Genomic DNA, 14941 nt, shown 5'->3' with positions numbered 1-14941 from the left:
ACTGATTCCTACTCCACGTTCAAAGGCGCCACTGAGTGGATTTGCCAGTGGGAAGCGAATCAGTGGAAGGTTTCAAATGTGGAAGTTTGGAGGGCTGATGACTGGAAAAGGCTATTGGAGATAGGCCGATCCAGACCCCTTCAAGTAGGTTGGGTTAAGGGACACTCCAAACAACAAACCCCAGCTGCAACCTGGAATGATCAGGTAGATTACTTGGCAAAAATAAACATGGTGAATGATGAGAAAGATGAATGGTGGAGATTAGCTGAATGGCTACACATTAAAAGAGGCCATTCAGGAAAAGCAGACCTCTACTACGAATGTAGATCCAGAGGATGGCCAATTTCTATGACTACCTGTGAGGCAATCATTTCAGCCTGTCCACAGTGCAAGATTAGGCTGAAAGCCAATCATCCCAACCTAGCACCAGCTCAACACATCAGAGGAGACAAGAAGTTATGGAGCACATGGCAAATTGATTATGTGGGTCCATTTAAACCCTCACATGGGAAGAAGTACATACTGGTGGGGGTGGAAGTGGTCTCAGGATTGGTCATGGCTACAGCCACTAGCGCTGCCACAGGCACTCAAACCATTGAGGCTTTGAGGCAGTGGTTCAGTTTTTTACCAATGCCAGAGTATATTCAGAGTGATAATGGATCTCATTTCACAGCGTCATCTGTACAAGACTGGGCTAAGGGTGAGGGAGTTACATGGGTATTCCATACTCCCTACTATCCTCAAGCTAATGGTATAGTAGAAAGAACAAATGCTCTAATTAAGAAGCATGCCATCATATCAAAAGGTAACTGGGATAAACGTTTACCACATGCAGTCTTCATTGTGAATAACCGATGGGGTAATTACGGTGGTCCAAAAATCAAAGCGTTTTGTCCTGACAAACTAGTGGGGAATATTAACCATCCACCAGATAAATCTCAACACCCTCAACAATCATTACACAAGTTACAGGTGGGACAACCAGTAATGGTGAACTTACCTTCGATTGGAGTTGTGCCTATGACCCTGTCAAAACCAAATGGGTTGTATGCATGGGAAGCAACTGATGTAAGTGGGAAAACTCATCGCATTAGTGTACGATGGATTCTCCCAGACTTCTGAATTGCTTTCACAGGTAACAGGTTTTCTTTGTTTTGTAAATAAAGATATTTTGCTCTTCAGGGGGTGGGTATATGGGATTGATCTATCTTAAACTAGTTTAGATTATAGTTTTGCTTGTATTAGGTATATTGTTTATATATTCTAAGGTTTAAAGGTATTGTATGTATAATGGTTATGTATAATATGTATATTTCATCTCATTTTTCAATTTTTTTTTGGCCCATGTAAGCCAGGGGGTGGAATATGTCATGGAAGGGAGCAAAGCCCCCTTGCAAAGGTCTCACTTGTACATTAGGTCGTGGCTCACACGGTACCAGCCATCGAAAACCAAAACAATATTTCTATCTGACGGCAGTTACTGTACCAGCAGACATACAGCCCTGAGAAAGTTTCTCCCCTGGAGGGGCAGAGACATAAACATTGGCTATGTTTTGAGAAAGGGACCTTGGTTCCCATAGCCCGATGGACACCTGTTGGGGGCTGACCCCTGGGTGGTCCTATAGGTTGTTTTTGGTAAGAATTGTCCAATTGTATGAATTGATCATAACTTTGTACCAATCTGTAAAGTTAACATAAAAATCGCCTGAACTGGCTGAGCACACCTCTTTTGAACACTATAAAAATGCTGCATTTGCCTTAATTGAGCACCCTCGCACTCTCCTTGCTCTTAAAACCCTGCACCTCGCTCTAAACCCTGCTCTTCTTCTGAATGATACCCTGCCTGCACGCGCATCGCAGCGATAGAAGCTACAAGCCAGCTCAGCACAGAACAGGACAGCGCCCGATCCCCATCAGCTTCGCGAGCCGACGCCCAGTTCGATCGGACCCGCGGAAGCTTAAACAACGCACCGCAATTCGTAATGCCTTTAGAACTCTTCAGAACTGCATCGGACAAACTCTTTACTTAGAGACTGAATAACCTCAAAACTCAAATGAGCTTTCTTAAAATCACAGACTCTTTTCATTTTAGCCACTCTGCATTTTAACTCTCAACCACGAACCAAGAATTCACGTGGGATAGTTATAAATCAGTTTGGGGAAGGGGATTTCTAGTGTTTTTAGTAATAAATCTTTTAAACCTTTTTATAAATGGCCTCACATGTTATTCCCCAGACTTCCCCTAAACTCAGTTCCACGACACAGACAAGCCCCCAGATTGTTAAAATTGAGCCACAAAAAAACTTAGAGCTAAGTTGAAGGAGTTTTATTTTGGCAAGCAAGGAGCAGCGCTGGGCGCAGGGCAGTTTAGCTCCGCAGCTGCACACTGTACACACGCGGTTGCAGGGTTTTTATTTCCTGCTCAGATACACATTCACAGAGCAGTGTAATCCATATTCTATCATTTCCCAAAACGGTTTCAGTTTCTCCTGGAACTGTTGTGCATGCCTGCTAATCCTCCTGGGGGTCTCTCTGGCCATCGTGAGGCTGAAGTAACGAGTCTTCCTCAGGTGTCTTTGTGACTCAGCTCTTTGCGTCTTCATGTTCACACGCTTTTCAGTTGCTTATCTACCATGCTCATGGTGTTTTCTGTTACCGTTCATCCCCAGCTTTGCTCAGTGAGCTCTGGCACACCCCTGTTTTGTTCATGTCCCCTATTCACAGGGGGCTATCTCTTCACAGCACTTTCTGTTATCACTCGTAGGTCCCAACGTCTCCAGCTTAGTTAGCTCTGACACACCCTGCTCTGCCATTCACATAGTGACATATTTTCATTTTCTCATATTCTTATATTCTGCTTTGCCATTCTTTTATTGACACAGATACCATTTTTCACAGGCACCCCAAACCAAAACACCCTGGGGGCGAGCTGCAGCGTCCCAAGGAGCAGCATCGGGGGCAGGGGGGCTGGGGGCACCCTGCAATGAGACGGTCCCCAGAAACAGGCAGTGGGGCTGGGGACACTCAAGGCAGTGCTGGCAGCACAGGTCTGGGCACACCACACCCCCAGGCCAAGGCTCTGGGGGGGCACAGAGGACTCCGATTCCACCACCCTCAGCACAGCCAAACTGCCCCACAGCTGCCACTGGCCCCAGGCACTCTGTTGTGGAGGGCTTATTTATGGCTGCTCTGCCTGGACATGTCTCTCTGCCTGCACCAGGGGTAAACGAGCACAAAGGGGCACAACAGAGCGGGGCGATAAAGTCAGTTGCCCAGGACACCTGATTATGTGAGTCCCCACATGCCCAGCTCATGCCTGCCTAGTGCTGGGCCCATGTGATTCCCATATTTGGAGTCCAGGCCTGTGGGTTTTACCTAGTATGGTAAGGTTTGGCTGACTGCCAACCTGATTGGTCATTCGAGTGGCCAGTGAGACCATTAACTCTTGGCCCACATTTTGATAAATAGGGGTGCACAGGCTCACCTGCTAGGCCGATCCCCACATTACTTGTGGCTCCGCCGCATGCTTGCTTGCCTGCCTGCATGCATGCTTCCTTGCAGCTGTATGCCTGCCTTTAGTCAGAGTTAGACCCATGCTCAGACTGCACAAAGTCCTGCCTCTGCACCTGGAGATCCTGCCTGTGTACCCCTGGAGAGAGCAGCCAGCAGGAGCCAGCAGCAGTAAGGTCAGAGACTGCCGTTTCCCCTGATGCCGGAGGATTCCAGCCTCAAAGTCCACAGTCAGAGACCCTGAAGAATTGGACACTAGGCACAGGCTGATGCAGCCCCAGAGGGTGATGGATAAGAATTGTGAGTAGATGCCTCTAATTTCTATTACCTCTGCCATAAAGCAGAGAGCAGCTTTCAGCTCAGCTTTGCTGAGCAAATAGTATACGCCCCCAGGCAGCATTAAGCAGCGGGGAAAACTCTCTCTCTGTATACAGTTTGAATGTTTGCTAGTTATTAATAAGTTTCTGTAGATAGATATTCCCATAATGTCTTCATAACTATATAAAGAACAATTTAAGATTAAAGTTCAGTGGTTGGGGGTAGCGAGAGTTGGAATATTGGAGTTTAGTATATATATATATATATATATATTTATAAATATCCTCTCACATTAATTAATTTCTCCCCTCCTCCACAACCGGCATACAAACAATCCCCCTCCCCGTGACAACTGTGTCTTTAACCCCTAGCTCCCTGCTATTGCCTCTGGAAAAGGTAAAACCCTCACTTACAGCCTGTTTGTTCCTGCATCTCTCTCGTCTCCACACTACAACCAGACCTACAACAGCAGCCAAAACCACCAAGTTCACACATATTAGGCAGGCTACTGGGTAACTCAGCTCTTCCTAATAACTCCTAGTCTCTGACACCAATGTCACATACGGCACACCCTCAGCGACATTCCAAAACCCTAAAACATTCCTAACAACATCTCCAACCTTCATTAGCACAGCTTTTACCGAGTCCCAGACCATCTTAGTGAAGAATGAACACACCTGGTAGTGCACCATAGCTGTAAAACACTGCTGAACTGATAAAGTCAGAATTGAGGCAATAATAGGCCAGAATATATCAAACAACTTCATTTTTCCCTGAAAAAAACAAGCCAAGATCGTGCCCCACGTTGGGCACCAAAATTAATGTCCTGGATTAGGGCAGATCCCCGCCCCAGGGAGAAATAAACTCACCACAACACAGACTCCTTTTTTTGAAAGTCAGGGAAAGATGAAATTGTATTTTCTTATAGTATAACAATGTAAAGAGAGATAATAACTAGAGAAGGAAGAAAAAAAACAATACAATAACCTTAAGGGAGGTGGGGGAGGGGTCAAGTGGCGGCGAAGCAGCAGAAGCAGCAGTAGCCAAAACAGCAGCCAGGGAAGATAGGCGAAGCTGAAGCAGCATAAGCCAGTGGGAGAAGGGGGAGAACAAGCTGTGCTTCTAGACATTAAGCTCTTGATGCTCCAATGAAATTATATTAATTTAGCTATTGTTGCCATTTTATGGCCTATCCCTGGAGTGTTCATCTTCCCCCTATGTCTGAGCTAGAGAGTCAGCTCAAATGGTCACAATTCTTTACACCTAAGAATGAACTCCCCTATGGACTCCAGACCCTAGATGAAGGAGAGGAAGCCTGGAGCAGGGAGTACTCCCCACTGGTCAGTGCACACTGGGTTAGGATCAGTTACACACATTGAGCATTCACAAGTCCCTGGGCCCTGATGAGATGCACCCAAGGGTGCTGAGACAACTGCCTGAGGTTGCTGCTCCACCACTCTCCATCATCTTTGCCAACTCGTAGCAGACAGGAGAGGAGCCTGAGGGCTGGAGCAGAGCCAATGGCACTGCAGGCCTCAAAAAGGGCCAGAAAGAGGTTCCAGGGAACTACAGACCAGGCAGCCTCACCTCCATCCCTGGAGAAACAATGGAGCAGCTCCTGCTGGAGGGCATCTCAAGGCACTCGGGAGAGAAGAAGCTTATCAGGAGCAGCCAGCATGGATTTACCAAGAAGAGGTCAGACTTGGCTAGCCTGATAGGGCACAGACAGACAGAGGCTGCTCAGCAAGTTTGCTGCTGACACCAAGCTGGGAGGCTTGGCTGAGACAGCTGCAGGCTGTGCTGCCATCCAGAGAGACCTGGGCAGACTGAGAGCTGGGCACAGAGGAACCAGGTGAAGTTCAACAAGGACAAGGGCAGAGTCCTGCATCTGGGGAGGGATAATAAACTGCAGCAGTCCAGGCTGGGAGGTGATCTGCTGGAGAGCAGCCCCAAGGAGAGGGACCTGGGGGTGCTGGTAGAGAACATTCATGGCACAGCAATGTGCCCTGGGGGCCAAGAAGGCCAATGGCAGAGTGTGTCCAGCAGAGCAAGGGAGGTTCTCCTCCTCCTCTACTCTGCCCTGGGGAGACATCATCTTGAATACTGTGTTCAGTTTTGCACTCCCCAGTTGCAGAGGGACAGAGATCTGCTGGAGAGGGTCCAGCAGAGGGCTAGGAGGACGATGAGGGGACTGTAGGGCTAATGAAGAGAGGCTGAGGGACCTGGGGCTGAGAGTCTGGAGAGGAGAAGACTGAGATGGCATTGGATAAATGTTTACAAGTATCTGAAGGCTGGGGGAAGACACAGGGTCTGTGGGCCAAGAGGGGTCTGTAAGGGCCTGAAGGGGTCTGAAGGGGTCTTGAAATGGTTTTGCAGGAGCCTGTATCGGACTGCAAGGGAAACTTGTGGGCACCAAGCAGCAGGCTTGCAGTGTAAGCAGTGGGCACAGTGGCTGGCAGCAGGGCACTGGTGGGGACAGGAAAGCCTGTGGGAACTCTTCTGGGAGGCAGCAGGGCCAGGGCTGGGCTGGTGGAAAGCCCAAGGGAATCCCCAGCAGGCTCAGCTGGAGGCTGTGCAAAGGCCAATGGATGCCTGCCAGCAGGCCCAGGCACTCCTTAGGCAGTTCCCTTGGCTCACCACTTCCCCTGCTGCATTCCAGTGGCTCCAGGACATCTCTTGGCCTTTCCAGGAGCCCCCAAGTGACACTGCAGGGTTCCAGCCAGCCAGGGGCTGCCAACCTGACTTCCACCTGCCCACCAACTGCCCTGCAGCATCCCAGCTGGACCAGAACTTCTCCAGAGCTTTCCTCTAGCCCAGCACTGCTCCAGATGGAGTCTACCAGACTAGAGCCCTCTGCTGGCAATTCTACAAGCCCAAAACTCTTCCTCATGCACCACAGAGGCCTCTCAGGACCTTTCAGCAACCCAACATTTCCTCACAAGACTTCCACTGTGCCCAGGGCTTCCTTCAGGCTGCCACAAGCTCAGCAGTGGATCTGACTCCTGACAGCAGGCCTGAAGCTCCCCACAGCACTTCCATTAGCTCACCGAGGGCCATGATGGATTCCAACAGGCCCAGACATTCTTCCTTCCTTTCCATTGCACCTGGGCAACTGAGAAAGAAGTGCCCAGGCACCCAAAGAACCACACCCTTCCAAGCCCCTTTCCTCACCCCATGGCCACCCCAGAGGGACCTATCCCCACACAGCTCTGCTGCTAGGCCAGGCATGAGCCAGACTGGACCAGGCTCTGCCAGTGCCCAAACAGAAGCAGCAGTGGCCAAGAGGTCACCACCCATGGCTGACAGCAAAAGCCACCTCCAAGGGACAGGGACATCATCCTGCACAACCTGGCCACCAGCACAAGACACTCCGCAGCCTGCCAGCTGCCTCAATGCCTGACAGCAGGGCAGGTCCTTCCAGAAAGCCTTCCATTAGCCACCTAACATCCCCTGGCACCCCTAAAAAAAAAAACTCTGTGATGTCCCTGAGACTACTCTCAGCAAGAGACTCTTAAGACTCCTCCAAGAACCTCTCTTTGACCTCCCCAATCTGGGAACAGGCCTCCAGACCCTAGGGAACAAATGCCCCCAACATTTGGGCACTGTGGGCAGCAAGGGCTAAAATAAAAGCCAAAAGACAGGATTTGGGTCACTGTGGGCTTTTATTGACACACCTGGGCACGGGGCAGGAGGGGCTTTACCCCAGGGACACACAAAGCATAGGGGGAAAGAACCAGACAAATCCCTGCACAGCTCAGCCCAGCTCCAACAGCAGCTCTGGCTGTGCTGACTCAGCACTGCCATGATTCTCAGCAGCACTGATTGGTGCTCAACAGGGCAGGAGGTGTTGGTTCCTGCTGGAGCCCCCAGCCTCTGAGAAATGCATCTGGAAAAGAGGAGATTTTGGTTCAATCTGCTGGAAAGGCCTTCTCAGGGTGAGGGTGCAATAACCCCCACAGACCCGGGCTGGGACTATTTGTGCTTGCCCTGCAGCATGGCTTGGTCGCCAGTGTGGGTACAGTGGTGGGAAGTGAGAGTGTGTCTGCGGGTGAAGCTCTTGCCACAGTCAGAGCAGGTGAAGGCTTCTCACCACTGTGGACACGACGGTGCTGGGTCAGGGCAGAGCTACAGGTGAAGCTCTTGCCGCAGTGTGCTAGTTTGAAGCAAGCTGGAATGTTTTGGTAAAAGAACTAGATAATGGGCTGTGAAAAATGAAAACAATGGTGATGTCAACTTCTCTCACAGTCACGCTGAGAGTTCTGGGAAGAAGAAGAAAACATTTGATAGCATTCTCCATTTTGTCTCTCACTTTGCTTCTGGGCTTTGACGAAGCTGCATCTCATTAACCTTGCTGCCACTTACCTTGCTCCCTAACCTCTTGGCTGCACCTCTCTTCTTTCTGAGAACTGGGGTAAGGTTGAGAGGGCAAGGGGAGGTGTTGGGGTGGTTTGAGAGCCCCTCCTGGGGACTCAGGTTTCTGGGAGGGGAGTTGTGCTTCTGTATTGTTTATCCTTTGTATATTTCTGTATATAACTGTATATATTGTGAATAGCTGCTTGTATATTTGCTGCTGTAAAACAAATAGCTTCATTTATATTCCTGGAGTCCCTTCTGAGTTAGCTGGGGAAAATACAAAGTGTGTGGGGGGGGGCAGGTAAGAGCCTAAACCATCACACGCAGTCAGAGCAGCTGAAGGGCTTCTCACTGCTGTGGACACGATGGTGCTTGGTGAGGGCAGAGCTGCAGGTGAAGCTCTTGCTGCAGTCAGAGCAGGTGAAGGGCTTCTCACCACTGTGGACACCACGGTGCTGGGTGAGGTGATAGCTCCGGGTGAAGGTCTTGCCACAGTCCCTGCAGCTGTAGGGTTTCTCACCGCTGTGGATGAGTCTGTGCTGGATCAACTGTGAGCTCGTGGTGAAGCTCTTGCTGCACTCTGCACAGGGGTACAGGTGCTCTCTGGTGTGGGTGCGGCGGTGGATGGTGAGAGTGGAGCTGCGTTTGAAGGTCTTCCCACAGTCCCCACAGCTGAAGGACTTCTCAGTGGTGTGCACACTGCCGTGCTGGGTGAGATCAGACTTGTGAGTGAAACTCTTGCTGCAGTCAGCACAGCTGAAGGGTTTCTCGCCCGTGTGGGTTCGGCGGTGGACAATGAGGTTTGAGAGCTGTGTGAATCTCATGTCACAGTCAGCACAGCTGAAGGGCTTCTCGCCCGTGTGGGTTCGGCGGTGGGCAATGAGGTTTGAGCGCCTCATGAATCTCTTGTCACAGTCAGCACAGCTGAAGGGCTTCTCGCCCGTGTGGGTTCGGCGGTGGGCAATGAGGTTTGAGCGCCTCCTGAATCTCTTGTCACAGTCAGCACAGCTGAAGGGTTTCTCGCCCGTGTGGGTTCGGCGGTGGACAATGAGGTTTGAGCGCTCTGTGAATCTCCTGTCACAGTCAGCACAGCTGAAGGGCTTCTCGCTCGTGTGGCTTCGGCGGTGTTCAATCAACCTGTAGTGCCCTTTGAAGCTCTGCCCACACTCAGGACACTGAGGCAGCTGCTTGACTGGCATAGAGGGGGCTGAGAGCAACTCAATCTCTTCTTCATATTCCTCCTCCTCATCATGGTCATCTTCACCCTGAACATCATCCTCATACTCAACATCATCACAGTCATCATTCCCCTCATTATCATTCTCTGTCTTGAGATCTTTCTCCTCATTCTTCAGGCTGCACTTGGTCTGCTCCATCTTACTCTCTGGGCACTGCTTCTCCTCCCAGCTCTTGTCTAGGTCCTTCTCTGAGGCCATGTTAGTGGAGCACGAGGTCACTGCTCTTACCTAGGGAAAATGGAAGCACCTGACCTCAGCACCTCAAACCTTGACATCCTGCCTGGGACAATACAGCTTCTGACACCTCCCAACAACCAACATTCAGCTGAGGCAAAGAATGCAGAGTGGCCCTCAAACCCTCACTTCTTTCCACACAGAGGGGGCAGATCTCCAATGCCTGTGCTGAGATCCTAGGTGCTGGTGGAGCGGAGACGCTCTGGTCCTTACAAAGTGATCCCAGCCCCTTGTTTGCCAGCCCTGGGCTGTCGGCAGGCAGGTTTCTGCTCCAGGCCCTGCTCTTTGATCCCTCCTGCTGCAGACAAGAGGCAGCAATGCTCACCCAGGAAGACCAAACAACCTCCAACCCTCTCCCGCCCACACTGCACATCCCAGACCCAAACACAACCTCCTCCCAAACAACTGACTCCAACCTGCCTGGGGGGCCCTCAGACTCCTACAGCAGAGGATGTCCCTCACAGCCCCAGTGGCAGTGAAATGTGGGGGGTAGGAGGCTCTGCAGGGGGTTGGGATGTACCACATGGATCAACAACAGCCTGGAGTCCTGCTGTTGGCCCCCACTCTGGGTTCTTTACCTGATGGGCCCTTCCCAGGGGCAGCTCTGCAAACTCTGCTCTTTCTCAGCACAGAGGGACAGGGCTGCTGCAGAGAGGACACAGTCCCTGCCAGACGCAACCAAAGGCCCCAGAAGAGAGGACTGACCTGCAAGGCATGGCTCAGCACTGCCCAGGACCATGCAGCAGAGATGGGGCTTGGAGCAATCAGCTCCCAAGACCAGCACCATGGGCACAGCAGCCAGGTAGGGCTGCTGAACAAGTGCAGACTCAGCTCCTGGCCCAGCACACAAACACCAGCAGACAGTGTTGAGGAGGGCCTGTAGGCCCGAAAGCAGGCTTATTTATGCCTGCTCTGCCTGGACATGTGTCTCTGCCCATGTCAGGGGTAATCGAGCAAATAGGATCACAACAGACTCGGGCCATAAAGTCAGTTGCCCAGGACACCTGATTGTGTAAGTCCCCACACACTCAGCTCATGAGTGCCTAGTGCTGGACCCACGTGATTCCCATAGTTGGACTCCAGGCCTGTGGGGTTTGCCTAATATGGTAAGGTTTGGCTGACAGCCAATCGGATTGGTCATTCAAGTGGCCAATGAGACCATTAACTCTTGGCCCACATTTAATAATAGGGGTGCACAGGCTCACGTGCAGTCTGCCCCACATTACTTGTGGCTCTGCCACATTGCTTGCTTGCCTCCTGCCTGCATACTTCCTTGCACCTTTATGCCTGCCTTTCTAGGACTGCCTGGTGTGCGCCACTGCCACAAGCTGCCAGGAGCAGACCCACTTGTCTGCCTTCGATCAGTCTCAATAGCCAGCATTAGACCTGTGCTCAGACTGCATGGAATCCTGCCTCTGCACATGGAGCTCCTGCCTATGAATTCCCTGGACAGAGCATCCAGAAGGAGCCAGCAGCATAAGGGCAGAGACTGTAATTTCCCCTGAAGTCAGAGGATTCCAGCCTCAAAGTCCACAGGCAGAGACCCTGATGAAATGGACACCAGGCATGGGCTGTGATGTAGCCCTGGAGGGTGATTATTGATTAATCAGAATGGTGAGAAAACACTTGAATGCCTCTGCAATTTCTTTAATTTCTATTGCCTCTGCCATAGAGCAGAAAAACAGCTTTTAGCCCACCCTTGCTGGGCAAGTAGTATATGACCCCAAGGGGCATTAAGCCGTGGGGAAAACTCTCTGTTAATAGTTTGAATGTATGCTAGTTGTTACAATAGTTAAACTTTGATATATATATTCCCATAATGTCTTCACAACAGTGTAGAACAAATATTAATATTACAGTTCAGTGGTTGAGGGTGGTGAGAGTGGAAATATTGGAATAAATATATGTTTTTTTATAAATATGCTCTCGCATTAATTAATTTCTCCCCTTCGCCACAACTGGTGTAAGTGGCAGAATCCCCCTCCATGACACTTAATTAAATTAGAGTCAGTAATTAAAAGAGAGTATGCTAAGCACCTGAGAGCTGAACATGTTCAATAGTTAATATAACGGAATAATACAGCAAGAGTTGTTTTGTCAGTGCATGAGCTGTGATTTAAGGTTCTTTTCTTGGTTTGGGTATCAGAGTATTTTCCAGCAGCTCCAGGGATCTGAGATTTTCTTGGTTTTCTTTGCTTTTCCTCAGTAATAATTTAAAGGTTTCGTTTCCTTTAGTTGATATATTTTTTAAGTTGATAAACAATATAGTTAAGGCCAAGAGTTTATGACAGGGATAGTATAGGATATAGGGGTAGCAGAGGATATTTTTTCTTTGTGTTTTTTTCTTCTATCAAGGTAGCATTACAGGATAAGGTTCATGTAAAAAAATTAGAGAAAGAGGGAGAGGGAAAATTCAACAATTCGTTGATTACATCACAGAGAAATTCACCCTAGAGGAGGCCAATGGATTTGTTGGCCTAGAGAATGAATGGGCTTGGGATTGTTTGATGGATATCAGCTTCTGATGTTCAGAATGTGCTAGTTTGAAGCTAGAGTGTTTTGGTGAGAAGAATTAGATTGCAGGCTGTGAAAAGAGAACAATGGTGATGCCTACTTCCCTCATAGGCTTGCTGAGATGGATAAGAACAGGAATCAAAACATAGATAAGACACTACTCCTGCTGGGGAGCTCTGAGCTGCATCTCTCTAACCTCACCCTCCCTTTCTCTGACTAATCCACATTGCTTCCTAACCCCCTGGCTGAACCTCTCTTCTTCCTTGGGACTGAAGCAAGGTTTAGAGGGGTAGGGGGAAGGTGAAGGGGTGGTTGGGAGCCCCTCCTGGGGACTCAGGTTTCTGGGAGGGCTGTTGTGTTTCTGTATTACCTTTTACCTTGTCTATTTCTGTATATACCTGTACAGACTGCAAATATCTGCTTGTACATTCTGCTAAGCTGTCAATAATAAGCTTCATTCAATTTCCAGAGCCAGCTGACTCCAGTCTGGGTGGTTTCCAAAGTGTGGAGGGGCAGTGAGCCCAAATCATCACACACAAGTTTTTTGGCAGTGAGCAGCAGCCTTGCTCAGATGGCTGTGCACAGAAATGTACATAAGATATGGTTGGTGTACAGGTTTTGGTCACGCTTTGAGTTGGGTATTTCGTTCGACCTCTGTTATTAGGGCCAAACCCACTCACTGGCAAAGATGGGGAACAACTGTTTTGCTAGCAGTGTTTAAAGCACTGTGGGTGTTACCTGTTTGCAAAGGGCCCTGCAAAAGATGAGAAATGCTGCCTTCAGCTTAAAACAAAAACAGCAATTGTGGGAACGAGGTCTGTATGGATGGAGTCTGAACAAGCAGTGCTGCAACACCCACAGCTCCACTTGTCAGCCGTGGATATTGTTGCACTGTAGGCACTGCAGTTACAAAGGGTGGGGAAGTGTGAATAGATTTGATCAGGATTTGCACTGGCAGTGTCCAATTTGTCAATATGGCATAGAAAGTGGCACTGTGGAACTGCATCTTGAGGCATTCCTGGGAAGACCTTTATCAGAACTGCCAGGAGCAGCAAACAGTCCTCATGGTTCTTGGGCATTTGCAGCCCCACAGCATTTCACAAACGCGCTGAGCTTAACAGAAAGTCCAGAAGTAAGGTACAGGGCATAGCTTTTGTTTCATATTCTAAAGGCAGTAGCTCTTAAAAGGGGCCTTGGCAGGCTGGCAGAGAAGAAGCTAACAAGGGTCATATTGTTCCTTCCATGAGCCCGTAGAATTCCCCTCTCTTTGTTATTAAAAAACAATCAGGCAAGTGGCACTTGCTCCATGAGCTCAGGAAAATTAACAATGTGATGGAACCTATGGGGGCTTCACAACCTGCCCTCCCCTCCCCACCTATGATCCTGAGACATTGGCATTTGACTATTATTGATCTTAAGGATAGTTTTCTCAACATTCCACTGCATCCAGATGCTGCTCCTAAATTTGCTTTCTCGGTTCCAAGTATGAACATGCAAGCCCCGTGGCAAAGACAGCAGTGGGTTGTACTGCCTCAAGGGATGAAAAACAGCCCTAGGATTTGTCAGTGCTATGTGGCTAGGGCTCTCAGCAAGGTACCAATGGAAATACCTGAAGCTTTGCTATATCATTACATGGATGATCTCCTTGTGGCAGCACAGTACCCAGAGATCATGGAGAAAGCTGTGGCCCTTGTCATGTGCACTGTTGTTAAAGCTGCTTTGTGTATTGCACCTGAAAAGGCTCAAACATTTTTATCCACCTGGGGGACTACTCATGTTACAGGCATCCCTCATTCCCCCACAGGGCAATCGATGATTGAACGTGCCCATCCAACACTTAAACATCTCTTGTGACAGCAGAAAGGGAGAATGGGGGCAGCCACCCCAGAAGAAAGACTACAAAAGGCCTTGCACACTTTTACTTCTTTAAACTGTTCCCTCATGGACAATACTCCCCTGATCATCAGGCACTGCAATGCCAACGACTCCGCTGAGAAAAAGGAGAAGCCTCCTGTTATGGTTCCTGACTTAGAAGCTGGGAGAACTGTAGGCCTGCATCCATCAATAACGTGGGGCAAAGGGGATGCTTGTGTCTCCACAGGAAAAGGAGCCGGTGGCTTGCGGCGAAGAGCGCACGGCCACATCGAGAGGGCCTGTCGAACACTGAGGACTGAGCCTTCACACTGCAAGTGGAGTCCCTGGCAAAATGTCACTCCCAGAAGGGAATTTTGTATTATGCATCCTCTGTACTTGTAAAAAAAATAAACCTTTCTTCTGCCCTTCCCCTTTTCTTTGCACAAACTCATGTTTGGATCACCCTTGCTAATGGAACAGGACAGAGCTCTCTGCTCAGCTACTGCATCCCCGGAGAACCCCTTTTCAACATGCTTGTTGCAGTGCATGCAGAAGGTGACAGAAGGCTCTGCAAGGATACTTTTTGTACAACACAAAGGGGGAAACGTTGGGAATGGTAGGACTTTTAGTGCTGACGTACCAGACCATAAGCCACAGGTGCAGAAGGTATGAAGGGGAAAAGTCCTGAGTTAACAGAGGGTCGAGATGACCTTAAGGAATGTTGCAGCAGACAGAGCTATGCGGAACATGAGCCTGTGGTTTCGTTGACCTTGGCTTATCCAGCTGCTAACGTACGAGGTCTGTCTCCATGAGGTATGTACTGAGGTCTGTCTTAACGACCAATTAGGATGTGGCACAATCTTTTAGCTTGTATGTTAAGGTGCTGAAAGATCAAAAAACAGAACTTGCATCAAGCTGCT

General features: G+C 49.4%; 1 protein-coding gene across 1 annotated transcript; it reads right to left on the bottom strand.

Annotated features, from left to right (window-relative positions):
* Positions 1–7471: 7471 nt before the first annotated feature.
* On the bottom strand, positions 7472–9835 carry LOC135174400 (gastrula zinc finger protein XlCGF17.1-like). Its single transcript, XM_064141679.1, has 2 exons — positions 8602–9835; positions 7472–7903 (listed from the first exon to the last, which is right to left on the bottom strand). The coding sequence occupies exons 1-2, from the start codon at positions 9615–9617 to the stop codon at positions 7801–7803; spliced, it is 1119 nt and encodes a 372-aa protein (XP_063997749.1). The 5' UTR covers positions 9618–9835; the 3' UTR covers positions 7472–7800.
* Between the last annotated feature and the right edge of the window lie 5106 nt (positions 9836–14941).

This window comes from Pogoniulus pusillus, unplaced genomic scaffold (genome assembly GCF_015220805.1).
Source record: "Pogoniulus pusillus isolate bPogPus1 unplaced genomic scaffold, bPogPus1.pri scaffold_63_arrow_ctg1, whole genome shotgun sequence".
NCBI lineage: Eukaryota > Metazoa > Chordata > Aves > Piciformes > Lybiidae > Pogoniulus > Pogoniulus pusillus.
Note: the sequence above shows the minus strand (reverse complement) of the source record. Positions and strands in the feature narration are given on the sequence as shown.

Excerpts from the sequence above, each read along its gene's own strand:
- LOC135174400 (XM_064141679.1), bottom strand. The coding sequence starts at position 9,617 with ATGGCCTCAGAGAAGGACCTAGACAAGAGCTGGGAGGAGAAGCAGTGC. Across the intron at positions 7,904-8,601 it reads AGTGGTGAGAAGCCCTTCAC|CTGCTCTGACTGTGGCAAGA; the intron begins CTGCTCTGACTG and ends AGAAGCCTTCAC.